The sequence below is a fragment of the Cydia strobilella genome, chromosome 8, assembly GCF_947568885.1.
Source record: "Cydia strobilella chromosome 8, ilCydStro3.1, whole genome shotgun sequence".
NCBI classification, from domain to species: Eukaryota; Metazoa; Arthropoda; class Insecta; order Lepidoptera; family Tortricidae; genus Cydia; species Cydia strobilella.
The window spans coordinates 9,971,644-9,996,146 of NC_086048.1; the positions used below are offsets into that span (position 1 = coordinate 9,971,644).

At 37.3% G+C, this 24,503-nt stretch overlaps 1 protein-coding gene across 1 annotated transcript in view; it reads left to right on the forward strand.

The window, feature by feature from the left end:
* The first annotated feature begins 990 nt into the window (after window positions 1–990).
* Window positions 991–24,503, forward strand: part of LOC134743392 (disks large homolog 2-like) — a 49,960-nt gene continuing 26,447 nt past the window's right edge. Inside the window, exons 1-3 of the mRNA XM_063676783.1 lie at window positions 991–1,389; window positions 15,407–15,489; window positions 22,501–22,686. Coding sequence (XP_063532853.1) covers window positions 1,137–1,389; window positions 15,407–15,489; window positions 22,501–22,686 — 522 coding nt within the window. The 5' untranslated portion in view covers window positions 991–1,136. The remainder of the gene's footprint in view (window positions 1,390–15,406; window positions 15,490–22,500; window positions 22,687–24,503) is intronic.

A 24,503-nucleotide genomic window follows, 5' to 3' on the forward strand; every position in this document is an offset into this window, starting at 1 on the left:
AAAAGGGGCCCCATTTTAGGACATAGAAATTTTTCATAAAAAAAAAAATCTTCTCATTTTTGCAACTTTTTTGATTAGAACTTTAAAGAACACATTAAAATAAGCATCTTTTATTGATTACAATTTTTTGATTAACTTGCCCGTTTAAGAACTACATCGGTCCAAAGGGGGCGCAACTGGACTTAGAAAATTTACTCAAATGGATTATTCCTAGCCACGGTTGGCAAATGTTTTGTACCTAACTGTCTACAAAATGGGAATTACACTAAATCAGTAGGTAGGTTAGGTTCGTTAGGTAGCTTTAAATGCCTGAAGGGCAAACCGCCCAGAAATAGGAGCCCCGCGAAGCGGGGCTCCGTCTAGTTACCTGGAGTTCGTCGGACTATTTCTTTAAAAAAAATTTACTTCACAACGCAACTAGACGGAGCCCCGCTTCGCGGGGCTCCTATTTCTGGGCGGTTTGCCCTTCGGGCATTTGAAGCTACCTAACGAACCTAACCTACCTACCTATTGATTTAATGTAATTTTGGATTCCCATTTTGTAGCCAGTTACAAAACTTATTTACCAAACAATTCCACTCTGGCCCAATTCGTAACTGGCTACATACAAGGAATTTTATAAAAAAATGATATGATCAAGTTTATAAAAAAACTTCTCTCAATAAAAGAGGCTTATTTTAATGATTACTTGAAAATAAAAAAATAAAAAGGAGCAAAAATGCAAAAAAAAAATTTTGCTCGTAAATTTTCTAAGTCCTAAAATCGGGCCCCTTTTGCTATACCCCAACCCATATTACTACAACTGGAATTACCTTATTCAGCAAATATGCCACAGGGGCACTTTTACATGTAAAATTTTTACAAGCAATAAAAATAACCAAAAATTGTAAAATACAATTACAAATATGGAATCAATGAAATATTAGATACTTTAGCATGTTTTTAACCCTGTTTTAACCTTTTTCAACCTTATTTATTCTCCAGATATATGACAAATGGGTATTAACCTCGGGCTTTATTATAAAAAGTGCAAGTGACGTATAAAATGCCCGTGCAAAAACACAAAAGCTAAAGCTTATAGACGGCTAGCAATGGCGTGTGACAGTGCAACCTAGCGTGATGGTGCTAAAGTCAGTATGACAACGTGGATGGCGCTGTTCGGGCTAGTATGGCTGCTACGCGTGCGGGGTTCGCTGTGCGGCTGCGCGGCGTGCAAGCGCGCGCGGCACGAGCACGACACGCAGCCCGGCCCGCGTACGCCCAGTCCCGACGAACGCGCGCCCTTTGACGTCATCACCCTGCAGCGGTACACGCGCGACGTCACCGTGCAGACCGACTTCGATGATGAAGACGATTTGGATAAGATCGAGCTTCAGATCACGGAAGAATGTAAGTACCTTTTATTACTTGCAATGATTTTAGGCCACTGTCATTGTGACGTGGTGGATATATGCGGCGGACGGTAAAATAGGTATGTAAGGTAAAAAAGATGATATTAGGTTAATAATTAATTATCAATATTTACCACATATTTACAATTAATTAGAAAATCACAGCGATGACACAACCAATCAATATGAAAACCTGAAGTAATGGAATGACAATTTTGAATTTGAATTTATTTAAAACAGAGAAAAAAAAAAAAGCCTGATGCTGCAAAGAGTCTGCAACATAAGGACTATACAATGCGCTCAATCCAACTTGACGTTTACGGTAACATGGATAGCTCGTGTATAGCATGTAACAAATGAACACACATCTAACTGGCGAAATCAAGCAACACCGCAACACCGCAACACCGCGCTCGCATTTCCACAGGATACATTTGTCAAACATATGTACTTGTAAACTGTAAACATACGCCTCACAATACGAGAAGTCACAAGCAAGTGTAGTTCATCTTTGCACATAATAATATGTCTTAAGGGGCCCACTGATTACCAGTCCGTGGGCCCCTTTAGGTAGGACGTGTAGTGATCTAACAGATGTATGGGTGCCGTTGTCGCGTATACCTATAACGTCAGTTAAAACAATTACTAAGTTTTATATATACATTATATGTTATTATCGCAGTGCCGCTGACCGTCGCGGGTATCCGCGTCGAACATCTGCGTCGTACTAATGACTGGTTGATAAAATCGGTTTTTTTCTGCGATCTGTCAAAACAAGAGCATATGGTATTTACGGCTATCTATTGTTTTTCATATAGTTTTAAGTCATAATGTATTGTTTGTCCACATTTTCGTTAGTCATAATTTGGTTTATCTCCGAAACGCGCAACTTTTCAGGATTGCCATAAAACAAACCTAACCTATCTATAGGATAACCTGAGGAAAATCCTGAAAAGTTAATGGTTTCAGAATTATGACTAATGATAATATGACAATTATTACATTATGACTTTCAATAATTATGTCAAACAAAGGGACCCCGGTATTTACCTATGGAGTATAAATTAAACGAAGTAAGTATTTACGATGTCACAGTAAAATTTCCTACACATTGAAGTCGTTTACTACGTATTTATCTATTTAATAGAAATTGTGTCTAGAACTGCGGTCTTCGTTTGTCCAGTAGTAGATAAGATAATGTAGGTATGCTTGTAAATTTTTAGGCAATTGTCTTAACATTGATAACCACAAATTAGCCGCTTATTAGGTACATACTTATGTAATTAACTCTTAGGCATTGTATATATGCAGCTTTTAGGTAGACTATCATTAGTTATTCAAGCCAGGCAATGTTGGGCATGGTAGGTTAATCTTTTGCAAGTTTAAGGTAATTTTGTTTTATAGAAATATCAATTACACTGTAGAAATTAAATCTTTAGAAAAGGAAGTTTAAGGAAAAGTTGCAGTCGACGAGACGACAGTCTTGGCAAGTTGACATGATAAAACCATTAAAAGGTCGCTTATTACCAATTTCGTCCTGAAAATAGGTAGGTAGATATTAATATTATTAGCCCAGCAAGGTTAGGTTCAGTAAATTTTCGCTCGTAGTTTAATTAACTACACCTGTACAAACTTAAAAACAAAACGAGGCATATTGTGGGTCTCTAGACCAACAATATAAGTATTTCTTGTTTTCATCTAGATACCTATATAGGTACCTACTTACCTACTAGTATTGGAAACGTATTGAAAATAAATTAGTTACATCTGTACTAACTAGCACCAGAAAATTATTATTCACATTTTATAAAATTTTGATTGTTCTACAACTGAATGCGTATATGCAAGCTGTTAACGCCATAAACAACTTTCAGTCACACTGAAACTGCTAAACCCATTTAATTTTTTTAGCTTTACATTAATTTATTTTATCACGACTGGAATACTGGTTTCACTTGAATTCTACACACATATTTTATGTGCTGCACTGACTGAAAGTCTGAGGGTGCTAAAGTAAAACCAATATCAAAATGAACGCCTCCGAACAAACACTTATCGCCAAGTTTAGATGTGAGCGAAAACAATGGTAGGACGTTTAATTTTATTTCTTTTGGCTTTTATTTCAATTTTGTGTCAGAGCTCTGCACATAGTAATTAATATAGGCACGCTTATATACATAGGTAGAAACAGTCAATCTGAAAATTTGGAGCTGTTCTACAGGAAAGTTACTTCAATTTAAATTTCTATAAATAGTGAGTTCATAAGTTTTCATTGCCCCATTGTATATCAAATTAAGAGTTGATATGAGTAAGTAGGTATTTAAACCGTCATTTACTTATTCTTTCTGACTTAGTTTATCTCTAGAACAATGTAATTGAATAAACTTTTAAGGCCTAAAACTCGCCATATGTGAATTACGAAGCAGCCTACTTATCAGCCTTTATAATTACTAACGCGTGACTTGACTTACTCCCTAGACTAGAAAAAAGTCATTGGCCTCTGTCCAGCCAGATTGAAAACTCTCTTTGTGCCCTAAAGTCCCAGCAATTTACTGTTATACGAAACTTGCAGCTATTTTAGAGTTGTTGGTCTTCATTTATTCGCAAACTAGGGATTCGTCCCGGGGATCCAACAAATTAAAATAGAATAATTAGAAGGAAATTGTAGTTTGTTACTAGCTTCTGCCCATGACATCGCTTGCGTGGGATGACGATAGTGATGACGATGATGAATGATAAGAACTATACTATGTCCTTCACGGCCTCAAACTATCTCAATACCCAAAGGTTCACCGGTTTAAGCGTGAGGAGGTAACAGACAGACAGGCACTAATACTCCGTCTTACTCGAATTACTATCGTATTTATAATATTAGTAGTGATTATTTTGTTCACTACAGCCTAATTTATTTGTATAACTTACCGTGTAGAGTAACCAGTTTATTTTTTAAATAGACTAACCCGACCGCAGATATTGTTGTAGTACAGCCAGAATAAAAAGTAGCGGATCAGACTACGCGTCAAAAATCCCGTTGTTTGACATAATTATTGAAAGTCATGTAATAATTATCAGATTATCATTAGTCATAACTCTGAAACCGTTAACATTTCAGGATTTTCGTAAGGTTATCCTGTAGATAGATTAGGTTAGGTTAGATTTGTTTTTGGCGAGGTTGCGGAAGAGTACTTCGGTGTTCCAGTGGCCTCGCCATATAGCCCTGAGGCGACAAAGAGGGGGTTTAGTGGGTAAACCATGGGTCTCATTAGCCTATATGGGAGTCCCACATAACCATCCCAGGCCTATCCCCGTGCCTGGGAGGTATGCGTAACGCATTCCCCCTCTAGAAAAAAAAGGTTAGGTTCGTTTTATGGCAATCCTGAAAAGTTACCCGTTTCTGAGAAAAACCAAATTATGACTAACGAAAATTCGGACAAACAATATATTATGACTTAAAACATTATGAGAAACAATAGAGACCCATCTAGAATAATAAGACTGTAGCAAATAATTTTGCACGAGAACTGTTTAGAGATTTATTTCGACCTGGAAAATTATTAGAGGGTGTCAGATACTTTTGGCGCGTTGTTTTATCAGCTACTTTTGATGCTGAAACTATGTTCCATTTTTAATATTAATTTATATAATATATATTTACATACTTACATGTGTATGTATGTTAAATATATATTATACACCACAGGGGATATTTTTCAGAATGATGAATAAATGGGCTACATTGTCCAATTTTTTACTAACTCGTGGTGCAAATCGCTACACTGTAATTGAAACAGCCATAATTGTCACAAAGGTTACATAACATTTTCATTTTTTGCACAAAAAATTTTTTTTGTATGGAAAGTTATAATAAGTATTTCAAAAATGAATTCCTCATCCCTTAATTGCCCTGGTTGCTAAGAACAGGACGTAATTTTCGTATACAGACCAAAGCTTATTCGCCCCTAGATTCCAGTAAGTAAATCCCAAGCGTCGCGTCGTGAACGCTAATTAGAGGATTTAAGCCATTGCGAAAGTAACCTTTATTAACATTGAAAAAGCGATTGTCAGTTTGGTCGCTTTGTAACCACTTTTGTATGCCTTAACTTAGAGCCGTTTTGTCAAGAATTGGCATGATGATAAATTTTGCAATCCCTTTGAATATCCGAAAAACACAATATTTCAGCTATACTCAAACTTTTAAAACAAATAATTGCATTTTTTTATATCTAGTTAAAACCTCGCGCGAAAAATCCTCGCGTCCATTTGTGATGTCACGGTTTAGTTGGAGGTAGGGTGGTAGACATTGTTTACATGAGCACTTTACACACGAATATCTATATATATATTACGCGAGGCCGATTTTTGTTCATCCCATCAGATCTACAGTTATGGTTCGATTTTAATAAATTATATGTCATTAGATTCGTCTCATGCTACAGATTTGCAATAAGCTCTTAGTTTTTTGATTTTTTCCCGAAAAAGTACTAAAAAGTTAATTTGAAAAAATGTACCACGTGACCTTTGTTTTGACTTGAGATTGAATTGAACTCATCAAACATCGTACTCATCAAAATGACACATGTTTATTTTATTGTTGCTTTGGCACATAGAAGGTAGGATCCTATAGAAGTAGCGTACCGCGTGCGCCCGTGAGGGACAGAATTTGTAGCCCACCAGGCCACCATAAACCATACAAATCGGTGGGGAAAAGCATCTATATTTACTTCAGAAAGCACGTACGGCGAGGTTTGTTCTTATGAGGATGTTAAATGATGTCGGATCTTTAAGGTAAACGGTTAGCCAATGGGGTTGGCAACTGTCAAAGGTTTGCAGAGATGGCGCCATCATAGCTTGCCTCTTTTTCTATAAGATTTGGCTTAAAGGGCTGGCATCCAGGGCATTAAAAAAACAAAAATTTGACACAATTCTAGGGATTGACAGTATGGATGGTATAGAAAGGATCGCAATCTCTTATGGCAGAATTGTTGCAAAAGTGACCAGCTTTCAGCTGTAAATAATAGTTCCAAATCTCTCCGGTGGCGCTAGGTAGGCTCTGAGACCAAAGAGTATTGTAATATATAGGAGACTCTATGACATGAACCATAGAGGTATAATAATGCAAGACCAGTATGTACAAATGAACATGATTACAATGGAGTAAATGATATGATATGATATGATAATGTAGAGATGAAATGGGGGAGGGGCAGCAAATAACCCGACCAAATTACGTAGGTTGTTTCTGGTATGTTGTCAGGAATGTTAAATCGTGTTTTTAATTGTGTCGCATTGCGTATGTTCTGTCCCTCACGGTCGCACGGGTGCACATCTATATAAAAGACTAGGTGTATGGTCTAGGTACTTCAGTGTATGGTGGCGCCGCCTATTTACTGTTTTTTACGGTCACTTTTTGATACACGAAGATTCATTTCCTTACCTCTACCTTCCATAATTGACAGGGCAAGCTATGCTGGCGCCCTCTGTTAATTATTTCGACCGGCCAACCCCATTTTCCGCATCTGTCCGCGCCCTTGGTGCAGTGCGGCGTATGTGCGATCGTGTGTAAAAGCCGTAACAGACTACCGCACCGCACCGCGATCTTGGTGCGCCACACCCATAACTGAGAGCGAGAAAGAGAATATCTCGAAAAGCCGTATTGGTGCGGTCAAAATATCTCTTTCTCGCTCTAACTTATAGCTGCGTCCTTAACGTATGTACAGTGACAACCTTGCACACTATCGATACGTGCGCCGCACCGCACCAAGGCTGCGGTGAGGTGTGGTAGTCTCTAACGGCTTTTACGATAGTCTGTTAAATACGGCTATAATATTTCTTTCTCGCTCTGACTTATAGCTGCGTCCTTAACGTACGTAAGGTGACCACCTTGCGCACTATCGATACGTGCGCCGCATCGCACCAAGGTCGCGGTGAGGTGTGGTAGTCTCTAACGGCTTTTAAGATAGTCTGTTAAATACGGCTATTAAGCGGCTAACACATTACCGCACCGCACCAAGGTCATTGTGTGATGCACCCATAAGTAAGAGCGAGAAAGCAATATCTCTGTCTCGCTCTTACTTATAGGTGCATCGCACAATGACCAGTGCGGTGCGGTAATGTGTTAGGCGCTTAAGGTGGGCTGTCGTACGCCGAGAGCGAGAAAGAGATATTTTGACGGTACCAAGGTCGCGGTCCAGTCGTTGTACATACTTTCAAAAAAGTAAATAAAAAAAAAACTAAATTAGGTTCAAGGGCCTGACACTCTTTGATAGAGAAAGATAGTCTTATTGCGATTCCTATAAGAGGAAAGAGAAAATAGTGGCGTGCTTTATCTTTATCACCGACCGGGCATTTTTTCATGGTCGGGTTTGCTATGATAGAATAACCCGACCATGAAAAAATGCCGAATGAAATGGAGGCGATGGCGAAATACCGAAATTTATAAGAGTGAAAGAGAAAAAACCGGCCAAGTGCGAGTCGGACTCGCCCACCGAGGGTTCCGTACTTTTTAGTATTTGTTGTTATAGCGGCAACATAAATGCATCATCTGTGAAAATTCAACTGTCTAGCTATCACGGTTCGTGAGATACAGCCTGGTGACAGACAGACGGACAGCGGAGTCTTAGTAATAGGGTCCCGTTATTACCCTTTGGGTACGGAACCCTAAAAAGGATTATGCTGCCATACATGAAACTGTCAATACATGAATATGTCTTTCTCTTACCCCTGGTCGCTCGGTTTCATGTCTATAACTACGTGTATATACTAAGTCTATTATTAGGTCAGAGGGTCTACCGCGAAAACCGAAATTCGCAAATTGCGGGGATCTTTCTCTTTTACTCCAATGGAGGCGTAATTAGAGTGACAGAGAAAGATGCCCGCAATTTGAACTTCGATTTTCGCGGTATAGCCCAGACACGGAATGTCACGGAATGTTTGTAAAATGTTTGTAAACTTCAGTCTCATGAATAATAGGAAAAAGAGAATTAAATATAAATTATACTCTAGCCCTATGAAATTTTAGGCATGAGAGCCAAATGACAAGAAGGCATCCTATCCACGAAATCTTGATTTACCGTATCATATCGCGATCGCGTATCATGATTTTTAGTTTAGAAAGATGCGAAAAGATAGACAATAATTATGTCTTTTTTGCATCAAAACTAACGATCACAAAACATGCTGGTAGGTGTTACGCGACCGAAATATAATACGCTAAAATTATACAAACGTGTCGCCATTTTATAAGAAACTAGCTTTTGCCCGCGACTTCGTCTGCGTGGAATTAGTAATTTGGGTATCTTAATTCTTAAACAAATCTGCTTTTTAATCCATCCTTTTTTCACCCCCAAATTGGTCCACACTATACATTTCCACCCCATTTTTACACCCTTAAGGGATGATTTCGGGGATAAAAGTTATTTTATATCATTTCCCACAGCTCAAACCATCCCCATACCAAGTTTCATCTAAATCGGTTGAGCGGTTATTGATTCCCCATACAAAATTTCACCCCCCTTTTTACCCCCTTGAGGGGTGACTTCTGGGATAAAATGTATCCTATGTCCTTCCCCGGGACTCAATCTATCTGTATACCAAATTTCAACTAAATCGGTTTAGTGGTTTAAGCGTGAAGAGGTAACACACAGACAGACAGACAGACAGACAGACACTTTCGCATTTATAATATTAGTATGGATAATTATTTATAAGATTTCATATTCTGTGGGTATAGTCAGCATCAAATAGATAGTGACAGCCAGTGATTCATCTGAAGACGTCACATTTCCTGATTTCATTAAGCGTTCAGTCTTAGGCTGCCTGTCCACAGGAGCGGAGCGAGGTGGCGGAGCGATGAGCGAGGAAAAATCTCCGCTCTGAAATTTTAATGAAATTCTATTGCTGGATTTTTTCCCCGCTTACCGCTCCGCTCCAGTGGACAGGCAACCTAACTTTTAGAACCATACTCTAGCGGCGTGTTGACGCCACAACGGGTCTCTAGTATTACTTTATATTACTTACAGTTACGAATTTTCCCTTGAATCCGAATGATATTGTTAGTCAAGCACTATATATAGGGTGGGCCAATGATAAATGCATTTTAACGAAAGACGTCAATACGAAAAGAGAATTTATCACTGCCCCCCCCTTATTACGATTAAACAAAAAAAAATAATCTTAATAACTCATTTTATACAAAAACTCCCACACAGGAGCAATTTAAGATGAATTATTTAAAGTTTTCAGTGAAAATGCGCCGGTTTTACTTTTAAATTTTTCCTGTTTTCTATTTGCCATATTCGCGGCAATGATAGTTCCATTCAGCCAAAAAATTAAAAAATTAAAAAAGTGAAATATCGTATTATTTGGCATTTTATAACAATAACAAATAAATATTTACTTTATATCGTGTAATAATATTTTTTGCACGTAATAAATGTTTAATGGTGAAATAAAAAAAATCTTTGAACATTCACTCTTCGGTGAGGACGAGTACGTATGGATTACTACGGTCAAGGGCCTGACACTCTTTGATAGAGAAAGATAGTCTTATTGCGATTGCTATAAGAGGAAAGAGTAAATAGTGCCATGCTTTGTCATTATCAACGACCGGGCATGTTTTCATGGTCGGGTTATGGCATCATAGCAAGGAGGTGAAGGAGGCGATGGCGAAATACAGAAATGTATTAGAGTGAAAGAGAAAAAGGATTATGTTGCCATACATGAATATTATGTCTTTCTCTTACCCCTGGTCGCTCGGTTTCATGTCTATAACAACTTGTATATACTATGTCTATGATTACGGACAATGAGGTTTTCTATGCTGCTGAAATAAAAATGTCAATGGAATGGTGACGTCACGGTTTGGTTCGCTTCTGATTGGTGTTTCAGTCAAAATGGCCGATTGGAGAATTATGCACTTTTATTTTATTGAAAATATTAATAGTCCTAATATTTATACTGAAATTGGGCCATTTTTAGGGTTCCGTACCTCAAACGAAAAAACGGAACCCTCATAGGGTCACTCGTGCGTCTGTCTGTCCGTCCGTCCGTCTGTCCGTCTGTCACAGCCTATTTGCTCCGAAACTACTGGACTAATGAAGTTAAAATTTGGTACACATATATGTAGGTCTGTGACCCAAAGACGGACATGTACTCATAACGTCAACAAATTAATTTTAGACATAGGGGCCACTTTTGGGGGTAAATGAGAAAATTAAAAAACAAAGTTAGGCAAACTATATCGTATTATATATCAAACGTAAGGGCTCATAATGAGAATCTGAATATATATTTTTTTGAGGTTTAGGATAAACAGTTTAGAAATTATTCAAGAAAATGACCACCCCCAGATATCTCCGTAAAAACTGGGTGAATTAAAAAAAAAAATATACACAAAATAGTTCTTTACCGCAAGATGACCGGAAAACCTATAAGAAATCTATAGTCAAGCGTGAGTCGGATTTAAGAACAAAAATGCGGTTAGGCTTTTATAGGGACACAGCCGCAATGGTTTAAGTAAAACGTGGTGTAGACAACTACCTATTGTGAAGGCCTTAGGCCGATATCCGCATAAAGCCGAAGGCCCGAAGCGTCCACAAGAGGCGTGCCTATTCGCAGCCGCGGCCGAAGGTCGAGTTGCGGGAGGTTAGTGCTCAGACAGAGAGCAATAGTACAAGTGTTTGAATTCGATGTCCGAAGGCCAAGCCCTGCGTAGAGCCTAAGGCCAGGATTACACTTGTAAGTTTTACTTACGTAAGTAGGGACACAGCTATACTACAGAATGAGATATGAATATCGTTATCTCATTCTAGCAAATAGCTTTGTCCCTACTTACGTAAGTAAAACTTACAAGTGTAATCCTGGCCTAAGGCCCGGAGCGTACGACCTGTGGATGCTTCCTGAGAATTCCGCAAGTATCTTAAATACGAAGGGCGAAGGTGGCCGAGCACCGCGTGGGGCCGAAGGCCAGAAGCATCCGAGAGAGGCGTGCCTTTAGGTTCAAGCGTGAGTTGGACTGAAGACAAAAAATGTGACAAGGCACACAGCGGCAATGGTATACTTGTCCTATTGATTGATTAGGTACTTGTGGGTACTATTATTACGTGTTTGTGGACACTATATTCATGCAGCTCTCTCTTCGGCCTTTGCTATTAAAATACTTGCGGAAGTTGTGGGAAGCGCAAACCCGTCGGACGCTCCGAGCTTTCAGCCCTACGCGGAGCTTGTCTCCGGTCTTCGCATTTGGACACTTGTACATCTTCCTATCCAAGCTACTTTTCATAGTTCCAGAGATATAAGCCACCACGCCATCTGGTTTTTGATCTGACCCGTTTGGGTTTTTCAAGACGTTTCACTCACGTTTCTAGTACAAAAAAAAACATTTTAAAAAATTGTGTGATGTACGGAACCCTTGAAACGCGAATCCGCCTCGCACTTGACCAGTTTCTTGGTAAACTTCCCACAAAGTGTCTTTCCACAAATTTATTCTTGCTTTTTCTTCATGTTCATTAATTGCCTAAAGAAAATATTTTCTTTCCTATTAGGTAAGTAGTAAGTTATTTAATGTTAATAAAAAATAAACAAACGAATCGCATTTCGAATACAGTACATAATTTAATTTATACTTTAAGAAAAGTACCTACGGATATCCCATAAGTTCAATTTGCATTGCCACCACGGAATAAATGAAAGCAAAGCAAAATATTGTTCAGCTTCCCTCGCTGGAAAATATCTTTTCACTTATTTTTTTACTGCAATTGAAAAATTATATTGGCTCTACGTTGCTAGTATACTCTATTATAGGTATAATAGGTATAATCCATCCTCTGCTTTTCTATGATGTTTTGCTTTGAATAAATAAGTATTAAGCAGGTACTACTGAACTTTTTTAATTGAACAAATTGGAAAGATGGTCCAGCTAGGCAGATCGGGCAGTAATTTTGCTAAACCTTTGGTTTTAGAGCGTGAGGTAGTAAATTTTTTGGTAGGTACAAGAAAAATGGGATAAAAAACAAAGGCACACATTAGGTACCTACTTTAAAATACAGGCCTGCGTAAATCGACTGACTGTGAAATAGCTGCATCAGCCGCATCAGTCATTTAGGCGTACTGTATCACCAAAAATAATCGTGTTACTTATAATTAATAAACATCCAGCCAATTACTAGGCTTCATGGCAATTAAATAGGCTTCATGGGCGGCCTCCCAACCTCGAAGTACGAACTAATTATAGCAGACTAAAATATCGAATGACGGCTTTACTCGGCGATCGAGGTCAGTAAATTGAGATATGGTTAAAACTTTTAACCATACTAGTACGAATTAACAAGGTCCATAAGTAAGAATCCTAGTTGACTTTTTCATCCCATGTCCAGAACAAGTTTTTTTAGTCTGATATCCTTGAGGTTACAGGCTGATCTCTTGCACATCTTAAATAGGATATTTTTTTTCTTTCAGATTAAATATGCCACAGTTATCTAAAATAATCAGGTTACAGCTCAAATAATTATGTATATTATGTTTTGTGAATAAAGCTATAAATGAGTTCAACTTGAGTAAAAAATATTTTTGCTGTATGACAAGTAGGTTTTTACTAATTGTAAATATTTCTAAATGTTATTACGTTCTGATGCCGTTTAATCTACCTAGTTACTACTTGGTATTTTTTTATTCAGTACTAGATTTTGGCCGCGACTTTGTCTGCGTGGGTGGAATTAGTAATTTGGGCATCTTAATTTTTAAACAAATCTGCGGTTTATTTGTTCCCCATACAAACTTCCACCCCCATCTAATCCGTTTTTCATCCTTAAAGGTATTAAACGTTCTTTATTTCTTACGAAAACTTAAGTGATAAAAGGCGTCCTTTTTTTAAATACCTATTGATCCCCTCTGCAAATTTCCACCCCTTTTTTACACCCTTAAGGGATGATTTCGGGGATCAAAACTATTCTATATCCTTCCCCACAACTCAAAATATCACCGTACCAAATTTAATTTTTAAATCGGTTCAGTGGTCATTGATAGCCCATAGAAATTTCCACCCCCCTTTTCACCCCCTTTAGGGGTGAGTTCTAGGATAAAAAGTATTATGTCCTTCCCAGGGACTCAAACTACCCCCTATACCAAATTTCAACTTAACCGGAAGACAGACAGACAGACTTTCAGTATGGATATCTAGACGCACAGGTTCCATATAGATCCTGCATCACTTGATCACACAATATTTGAGTTATTTACTAACTCGTTATTTGTTTTAAGTACTTATCTACACTCAAATCATAAACCCTCTATGATGCGACCGGCATAAAATAGTATTTTATGCAATCGTGATATAATAGAGAGCCTTTCAGTCGAGTACCGTGTTTAAGCAACGAAGCTTGCTGAGTTGCTTAAGTTAAGGTACTCCTTAAACAAGAAATATTTTATCGAAATGTATGAAGTTCTATTTTCAAAATTTTTATAATTGACTAAACCGTATCGATAAAATTCTTATGCTTGTGTCGGAAGTGCCATAGACTATCCAACGTTGAAAAGAGTAAGGTTGTAGTGTTGCATATGAAGTTGTAATACACATCAGATTATACTCGAAGAGTAGAAAAAAATAATTTTGTTACAACAAATGTCTTAAATCTGAAGGGTACACGGTAAGAACATGTCTAGTCATTTTTTTCGGAAAATAAGATTTTCATTTCAAAATGTAGAGCTCTTAAGTTAGTTAGTTATTAGTTATATCTTTTGCTACCACTGTATAATATATATAACACAACTTTTTTTTTAGTTAAAAAGACCTGGTCACGGAATTACCATACATTTTGACATGGTTCCAAATTTTTAAAAATTTGACATTTGGGGTCCTGGAGGGACCACTGCCATCTTGGAAAAATCTTGCGTTTTGCACTGAATCTACGTTCTCTATTAAAATATGGTGTAAACTTATTTAATTCCACACAGAAAAGTCCTACATACTATTGCGGAAAAAGTACATATTGTTGTAGAGAATACTTTATGAATCCAGATTTAGCACTTACCTATATATCCAGGGTACATTAATAAAAATAATAATTAATAATAATGGACGATCATTGTCCCGATAGTCGTTTCAGCGAACGGTCTTATAGCGAAGAGTCTCGACCAACACCTTGAGAGACTCGCAAATAATTACCTCTCTAACCTATATTAAGTATTATCTTCAAATAATGCATTTTGGCATTACGTCCGCCTTTTGTACATTGTTGTAAATATATATTTTGTGCAATAAAGTTTAAATAAATTTAATAAGTCAACATGAAAAGCAAAAACAGAAGATTCGTGATTAAGTTTGCAGTGTTTCTTACTTAACTATTTCAAACTATTTTTTATGTTTCGAAGCCCGTAACTCAATATTTGTCTGACATACCCAAGAATTCATTAGAACATACACACGAGACTGAATTTGAAACCCGCCCAACGCAAAATACATTTGAGTAGTCGAATTGAATCGAGAGATTGCCTTAACTACTTGAAAACTTAATATCCCTTGCCGACTTCCTCAGCTTGAAGTTGAATACAATATGATACTCGTAAAGGCTTTGAGCAAGTAAACTCCTTAATAAATAATTTTAAATTGTAATAAACCCTGGGTCAAGTACAAATTTTCCAGCTGTTTCTTCAATGAGTTAAGAAAGATGTATCATGAAGTTTCGTAAAAGTCAACTGCCACTCCGTTGGTAGCACGAGAAACGGGAGCCACCCAAACACGTAAAGAATTCACTGAAGTTAATATATATATATATATATATATATATATATATATATATATGAAGTTAGTATATGCCAGAACGGTTTATTTTGTTGTTCCAGTCTAGTAGATATATAGCGTATAATGTGTATCTCTATGTAAAAAAAATTAAGAGGCACTTGAATTCGTTTCTAGTTTTACTTTTCAAATGTTGTATTAAAACTATTAAAACTGACTATACATAAAATATGCATAAAGCCCGTAAAATTAGTACCAACCTTATTTTTTTGTTTGTTTTCAGCAAACGTTGGCAACTTCGAAGGCGGGCGGGAGCAGCCGGCGCAAAGCCCGGAAAGCGCCCGTCGCGGGCCAGGAAGCTACCAGGTTACAATATTATCAGTACTACAACACCTAGGTTCCTTGCTCTATAAAACATTTTATTTATAACTCAAGGGAAAAATTGTTACATTTTTGTGTCGCTTGCCTCGCAAAAAGCGTGATTGAGCTGTTATCTCGAAAGGAAGTTGCAGGTTTTCACTTACAGATTTTTTTGTGGGCACCTAAAACGTTTACTCATTACTTCGATGCGACTGAACCCAATGGCTCTGGGTGTCTTGCAGATTGTAAAAATGGCAGCTGTTAGATGTTGATGTGTCGGTAAACTCACTACAGCCCGCCAATTTATGTCATTTGGTCGATACGTGTCATTTTGTCAGTATTTTACAGTTAAGGTTAAAAAAAATCTTGTTAGATTTATTTTTAAATGTTATACACAAAAATATCCTCGGGCATGCTTAAAAACGACCTAAAGGAAAAAAAGGAGAGAATAAAATTTCTAGAGAACGGTTGTCGGACTAAAATAATTACTGTAAAGAGCCTTAACGGATGCTTGAGCGTGAGCGATAATGTTTTGTTTGCAAAAAATATCCACGAATTATGTTTTATGTAAGTTTATCTATTGTCTGTCCCATGTCTGTTGACAGAGATGTACCCTAATCGAAAATATATTTTTCACCTCAGCAGCTCGAACAAGCCTACTTTCCTCACTCCAGGGAGTGAAACAAAGTAGCTTTTTAATTTAGTGAAGGCCATGAACTGCTACTTCATACTTTTTTTTTCTCTGTATTATTCTGCGTAATTCGAAATACCTATAAACCTTTAATATGTTCTCACTACTGAGGTGAAAAATTATGTGTGCAACACGAGAGCAAAGTTATTTTACATCTCGTGTTTTTGAGTCCCTCGCTACGTTCAAGATTCTATAATTGAATCACGAGCGAAGCGTTCGCTTTCTCGGGACTCAAAATAAACACTAGCAAGAAAAACCAACTTTCCTCTCTTGTTGCACAAATAACTATTTTTAACGTTTCTATTTTTTAAACCATAAGCCTTCAAAAACTAAAACAAAAAATAAGAAAAAAAATCAGCATCATCATTATCATCAATCTGCATGTGGCTTGCATGTGCAATAAGGACCTTTCTATATCAGAATTTGTTGAAATTTCAAACGACATTATTGCACTTAAAGCATATTAAGGACCTCTGTGTGGAAAGCCACATATAAAAGTCCAATTATAACACTTTCGATCTACTTAAAACAAGAAGTAAGAAATTAATTGACGAATGTGATAAAACCTATAATATAGTCAGTTCAAGGCTCAATTAAACAAAATATCAAATATTTATGGAAATATGTTAATCACACAAAAAATCTACTAACTGCTATGCTACTATGAAATTTAATAACTTAATAGTTTCATCAATCGCGAAGAAAGCGCTGAAATGTTTTCTAATTAATTTGGTCACTACCAGTGACTTCCCAGCGTTATCATCTAATAATAACAGCCTAAGTGACACTCATATTAGCATTGACGAAAACAAAGAAAAAATCAAAAGACTTGACTGTAACAAGGGCGCCGGCCCGGATGGTACTCCCTCGTCTTTTATAATAAATGCTGCGATGAGCTTTGTCAACCTCTCTACACAATTTATAATCGATCCGGCAAGAGCGATACTTTCCCTTCCCCATGGAAAATTGCTCATATTATATTCCAATCCATCGACAGCAGTCACTGTAACAATTACGTACACTTTTAGCATTTTCTAAATTATTTGAATCAACAAGTTTGGGAACAAATCAAATTATTTTATTAAATATTTTGATTTGTATTTGTGGCGGGGTGGCCTAGGGGTTCATGGCGTTAGCCGCGATAGCTAAAGACGCCGGTTCGAATCCGGCCTTCACCACTGGAGGGCTTCGTCACTTTTTTCTTTAATATATGACATCTATTACAGTTTTTTTATTTGAATCAGTTATGTCCATAATCTAGCGTAGAAATTACATCTCACCTCTCTAGCGATAAATTGTAATTAAATGTTCTTATCCTTCTGTGCACACATGTTTCGAGTTAGTCTAGATCTGAACTGTACGCTAATACTGTAATTTCTGCAATTATCTGTAACTTGTTTTGTGAACCAAATAAATAAAATAAAAATAAAATTGCTATGCTAAGATGGTTTTTGACTAAATAAATGCTCATTCGTTTTTTTTTCTTGAATAAAAAAAATCATGGTTTACATGTTAATCTTAAAGCATCAAATGAGCACGTAATCAATTAAAATGTAAATACAAAATACGAGCATTTCAGAATATAATCTCTTATTTCGTTCTGACCTTAGAGTTTCGTTCGGTACTCAGCTTCATACAACAAAAAAATATTTCACTTTACGCCATATTATTGAACTTAAACTTAATTATTAAGATGTCATGATAGCTCATGAACATCACAAGGACAAAAAACTTACTGTAAGTGTAAACCAATTTCAACTCAACGTTTAGTCACTGCGGATGACTTTCATTAATTTGACGTTTCCAGTGAGTCGCATGAGAAACATTTCCTATTCGCATTCGCATAGAGTTGTCAACCCAGCGTGCGAGTGTACGTGACGTCCCGCCTTGTGGGTGACTTGTTATCCGTTATTATTTCACTGACTCTAATGTAGGTAAAGGTGACTGTCCAATTGTAACTGCCGCTGCACTGCAGTTGCGACGTTACGCGGTGCCGCACTACTGTAGCAGCACGACTGCGGCTGTTGCGGCGTGCAGTCGCGACAGCGTTCGTTGATGGCTTGTCAATGTCAAGTCATATAATGTCAGACGTACAAATAAAATACTAATTTACTTTTGTATTTTTTACGTGAAGAAGCGAGTGACGATAATGCTACATGCTACATGAAAAAGAAGACCAGTTTGCCTTTCTACAATAGTCAGAGTCCGACGAAGGCAGCTACGCAATATTAATAAAAAATCTGATATTTAATGGTGATCCTTTATTCAGATAATATTGCCGATAAAATGAAAAGCAATTCAACATTGAATGAGACTTAATAATTGACGAAATACAACCAAATTACTCAAATAAAATTAATGCAGAGGAAAAATTATTCTTAATATTAAGGTAAGTTCACAATGTGAAATTTTCTTCCCCATCCTCTTGCCTAAATGCCTGACCACCAGGTGACCACCGCACACAACAATCCGATGCGATAAATAAAATTATTTGTAAGAGCTATAAGTAATTGCGCAATTTACACTTCATATTGTCAAGTTTCCTATTTGAAACTGAAACACAAATTAAAATCCCTCTTGTGTTGCAGGTGTCCATGGGCGGCACGGCACTCTTTATGATATGACCGTGCATCCATATAAAACTTGACGGGCGAGACAAGAAATCCTTTATGACGAAAGCTATTGCCCTCACCTTGGCCGATAGAAAGAACTTCAAATAAATTAATTTGAATAATAAATGGTTTCCTCGTATTGGTGTGATGAAAAATTGCGTGTTGCACTGTAACAAAGTTTGTTTAACCCATGTTTAACATGTTGAACATATAATGTATACACTTTTTTGGGAAACAGGTTTTTCCTAAATTAATAAAAAAGTAAAAAATAAGACTGTTTTATTTTTCACAACTCTTTATTAACTTTAGTTTTGTCCGCCATGATCATGATATCAGCAGCTTGAACCTTGAACTGCAACTTGTACCTGGAAATTAGAAATTATCTTTTCAGTTTCATCAAATAAGTTACATACTCGTATATGTATGTCTGTTTATTGAATTTAACTTCAAAGCAGTAAAACGGAGCTAGTAGGGCACAAGCTGTGTTAAACGGTTTGTCTTTAGATATTCTGGCCACATCATCACAGAAAATAAATAGGTAATAGTGATCCGACCACAAAAATGGACTTTTAAATATTCGTAGTAAAATAATATTAATTTTATACTTACATCGACGTGATCCTTACAGCAATAATGTGGTAACAACTTGAAGTATTCCATTCCACATTTACTTAACGACAACACCGTCTTTCACGTAGGTCTTCGCGGACTATTATTTTTGTAAATCATTCCCACGAATGGGAACAACGTTTTTGATATATTAAGCAATCAGAATCTACTGTTTAGGGTGGTTTAGGTATCAAAATTATAAATCAAATCGTAAAAAACTAGCGGTTTAACTGAAAATTTTCATTATGACAATTGATGACAATGACAACTTTGACGTGAGTGACGGATTTATTTACTATGGTTCGATAACTTTTATTATACGATGACTTTATTATATTCAGCCTCGCGAGAAGGTCAAACTAAGGTCATCAGTATATTTGTTGAAATATCTTCAATCTTCGATTATTATATCGCAGCAAATGTCGGAAACTGTTTAAAAACCTCATATCTCGAAATGGTTTTCGAAATAGAACATTTAAAAAAAAATGAACAATCCTAATTGTGCATGCATACAACTAGCGCGGTGCGTGTTGTACACAATTATTGTGTACAACACACACGTTTCCTAACTGGCTCTGTGATATGGCTCAAAATAGATTAGCAAAAAAGTTTACAGTAGGGACAGTCGCCATCAGATATATCGGAGCGACCGAGGTGCTAAAAATATCTGAACACTAGCGCCTTGACAACAAAGGTGTGTTCAGATATTTGTGAGCTCCTGGGCCGACCCGATATATCTGTGATATATGGCGACTGTACCATCGGGGTTGTATATCCTTGGGTGTAATAAGCTCCTTATTAGAACGTAGTGGTTATATCCTCTTTGCTTAGAACTACTCATATCTGTGACCCAAAGACATTTCAGTGCAGGTGACAGATTTGACGTGCGGTCTGCAGCCGCAGTTGCAATAATACACTAAATACGCAAAAATGGCCATGCTACGTGCAGTCGGCCTTGTCATTAATAATACTATGGAAATTGACAATAACACCGACGTGTCGGAGCAGTAGTGCAGCTGCGGTTGGGAAAACGTTAAAATCACCATATTACGTGCAGTCGATATCGTCATTCATTTTACTATGGAAATTGACAATAACACCGACGCGTTCAGGCCGCTGCAGTAGTGTCGGAGCAGTAACGCAGCTGCGGTTGAAAATGGACAGTCACCTTAACGCTTGACATTATGTCTAAAAGAAAAAAGTTGTGATTTTGATCTATGAGTTTAAATTAATCATAATCATAATCATTTTATTCAATAAACCAATTTACATGTCAAAAAAAACACAGTTACAGTTAAAATATAAATTGAGATAAAACTTAAATTTAATATCTAAACAATAAATATACAATTAGGTGTAACAAAAATAAAAAATAAAATAAAGTATTTACTTATTGTATTTATCTTGATTTCAAGATCGAAATTAGAAATTAATATCAAAAACAAAATTCAATTCACATGTCACAAAAAATATATGTATTATATGGAAAACTATTAACGCCAAAAAATTAAGTAAATTTTATCAGGGAAGAATCATTTGCCACACACGTTTGCAGCGGGCGGTTCTAATTAAATGAAATTAAAATTAAAATTGTTTATTTGTCTATTACCTGTGGACACCATTTGATATCTTAATAAAAACCGGCCAAGTGCGAGTCGGACTCGCGTTCGAAGGGTTCCGTACCATTACGCAAAAAACGGCAAAAAAATCGCGTTTGTTGTATGGGAGCCCCACTTAAATATTATTCTGTTTTTAGTATTTGTTGTTATAGCGGCAAAAGAAATACAACATCTGTGAAAATTTTAACTGTCCAGCTATCACGGTTTATGATTGATGTTCATGTTGGATCCTTAACAGAAGATCCGAAAGAAGGACTAAACCAAACAAACCTAAAAATATTCACAGATGGCTCAAAAACAAACGAAGGGACAGGATGTGGTGTCTTCTCAGAGGACCTGAACATACACATCACAAAACCCCTTGGTGAACACAATACGGTATTCCAAGCTGAATGTGTAGGAATAATAGAAGCTTGCAATGCTATTACAAGACGACAAGTGAAACACGAAACCATACTAATACTGTCAGACAGTAAATTGGTACTACAAGCGCTATGCAGCGACAAACTTACCTCAGAGCTTATACTTGAATGCCATCGGAGCCTCACTGAAGTGAGCAAAGAAGGCAACAAAGTAAAAGTACAATGGATAAAGGGGCATAGTGGATCAAGAGGAAACGATGCAGCGGATGAACTGGCCAGGAAAGGTTCAGAAACACCGGCATATGGACCCGAGCCAATTATGCCTCTACCAATATCCTACATACACAACCAGCTAGAACAACATCACAGACAACTGCACAACAAGTACTGGAATGAAATGAAGACATGCAGGCAAACCAAAGAAATTCTACCGGAACTGAACCACATACTTACCAAAATATTACTGAAAACACCAAGAAGCCAACTACGTAAAATAGTAGGATTAATAACAGGACATAACACACTAAACAAACACCTACATATTATGGGTAAAACGGACAGCCCCATGTGCAGAGCGTGCATGGCAGAAGAAGAAACAACAAAACATATTCTCCTAGACTGTAAACAGGTAGAAGTATATAGGAGCAAATACCTAGGGAATCCATGCACACTAAAGGAAGCAACTAGCAACCTGAAGACCTTGCTAGGCTTCGTGGAGGAGCTGGGGTGGTTGGAGTAGCGCTACCTCGTTTCACGCAAAATAGGTACATTGGATGTCGAGTTGCGGAAAATGCCCAGCAAAACTAACTAACTAACTATCACGGTTCATAAGATACAGCCTGGTGAAAGAAGGACAGACAGACAGACAGCGGAGTCTTAGTAACAGGGTCCCGTTTTTACCCTTTGGGTACGGAACCCTAAAAAAACCTTTGCGTAGTAACGAAGTAAACGTATCCGTTAAAACTGGCAGCAAAACTGTGTCGCCGTACATGAAAACATACGGATACGTTTAATTCATTGTGTTCATTCAGGATTTTACTTTTTAAGATATCAATGGTGTCCACAGGTAAAACCGTCCATAAGTAAGTATCGACTATCCCTTACAATAAAAATGTTCTCCGCAGCCATCTGATTCTGATAACGAATCCGTTTGGGAGACTTCGGACGTGACATTGGAGCGGAGCGCCGGCGGGCTCGGGTTGAGCATCGCGGGCGGAGAGACCGGCGGGGACGTCAGCATCACACGCATAGCCGAGCACGGTGCGGCCAGGAAGGATGGCCGGTTGCAAATTGGCGATGTGTTGTTACAGGTTTGTTTATTAAGGATATTTTATCTACGCATATATAAAAAAAAAATTTTGGCACAAAAAACGTAACATATCAGGGAGCGCGCATGTACAATGATTTACCACCAAATATTAAGAATGCACCGACTTTCAACATTTTCAAAAACAAACTAAAAACATATATTTTAGATAATATTTCAGCCATCTAAATCCGGCCCTGACAAACGGCAACACGTTATCGCCTTAAGCCGGTAACAAAGGAATCTGTGCCTACCCGCCACATGTTTTAGAATCGCACACTTGGGAATATAAAAACACCACAAGAAGTTATTTTCTGTTAATTAGCTTATGTCAGTTTTTATTGTTTTGCTCATTTTGTTATTACTGTCCCTCTAAAAAATTTACATTACTGTTAACGCTCAGTAGCCAACATAATTTTTGCATGTATTGACCTATCTCATTAAGTGAAAAGTAATATTTCTTTTGAGACAAATAAAAATGTTTTAACCCGATATATCTTGTGTATCTCACATTAACTAATAAAATGGTGGTTCTGACTGTATACGTATACAGGTGTTACTCACACAATGAAAGTTTCGTTCATTCCATTCGTGCCAGTTAGGGTTACATCGACACCTAGCTTTTAGTGACACATGAGCTAGGAATTGGCCGTATTGACCTTACGTAACACACTCTTTAAACGAAATGCTTATATGGGTCATGCTTAAGGATACCGCGGCATGTCTTAGTCGCAAAATTATTAAGTATTAATTTAATAGGAAATTCATCTAACAACACTTGTGCGGCATGGCCTTATAAGTCATCATGACATTTTAGCGCAGGCGCAGGGACGTCACCGCAAAGTGGATGCGTTCGGTGATAGATAAGGCCGTGTTGTACGGTTGCGTTCGTGGCCCATAAATGGTCTCGCCGGAAGACCAGCGCTGACTTTAAGGTTAGCATTATGCTGAGGCGGGACCATTTCGTGGTAAACTAGGTATATACTTTTTTGTTTTAAATATACTTTTTCTTTGTAATACGTTTGTATGAAATGTAGTTTACCATGAATAAATTAATTCTATTCTATTCAAAAAATGCAACTGCAACTTCACAAATCGACCTATCTATGATAGCCTGTCTCCACATCAACAGCGCCACTGAACTCAACGGGCTTTTTCACCTTCGCTCGGTTTAATACCGCTTTTCTGGTGCATACTGTAGGTATAATCCCGTTTATTAGTTGCGTTCTATTTTATTCTGCTTGCGTACATTCGCAAATGTAGCAATGAATTGTTTTCGGTTGTGTATTGACATTTCCATTTTTGAGTCGCAATTATATTGCTGTGTTATAGTAGCATTCAGTTCACTTTAATATAAAATGATGCATTCCAGCGGGATTGGCGGGATCTTGCTCAGCACAGGGAGGATTGGAAAAGGAGAGGGGAGGCCTTTACCGAGCAGTGGGACACACGCATAGGCTAATAAAAAAAACAGTAGCATTGGGAAAATATGTTAATTGTGTGTTATATACAGCGTGTTAATTGCATAATCTATATTATTATATAAACGTAAAAGTCCTGACTGATTGACTGACTCACCTAAATCAACGCCCAGCCCAAACCGTTGGACCTAGAGAGCTGATTTTTTCACAATAGGTAGCTTTTATAACGTTAGTATCCACTAAGAAGGGGTTTCTCAAAATTCATGACAAAGGGGTTGAAACTTTGTATAAAAGCATATTATTAAAATACAAGAAAAGTGGTTTCAGCGTTTTTAAAAATTCATCCCCTAAATGGGTTAAGAAAGACTTCCAAACGAAACGATAGCAGAGGTTTCCACGA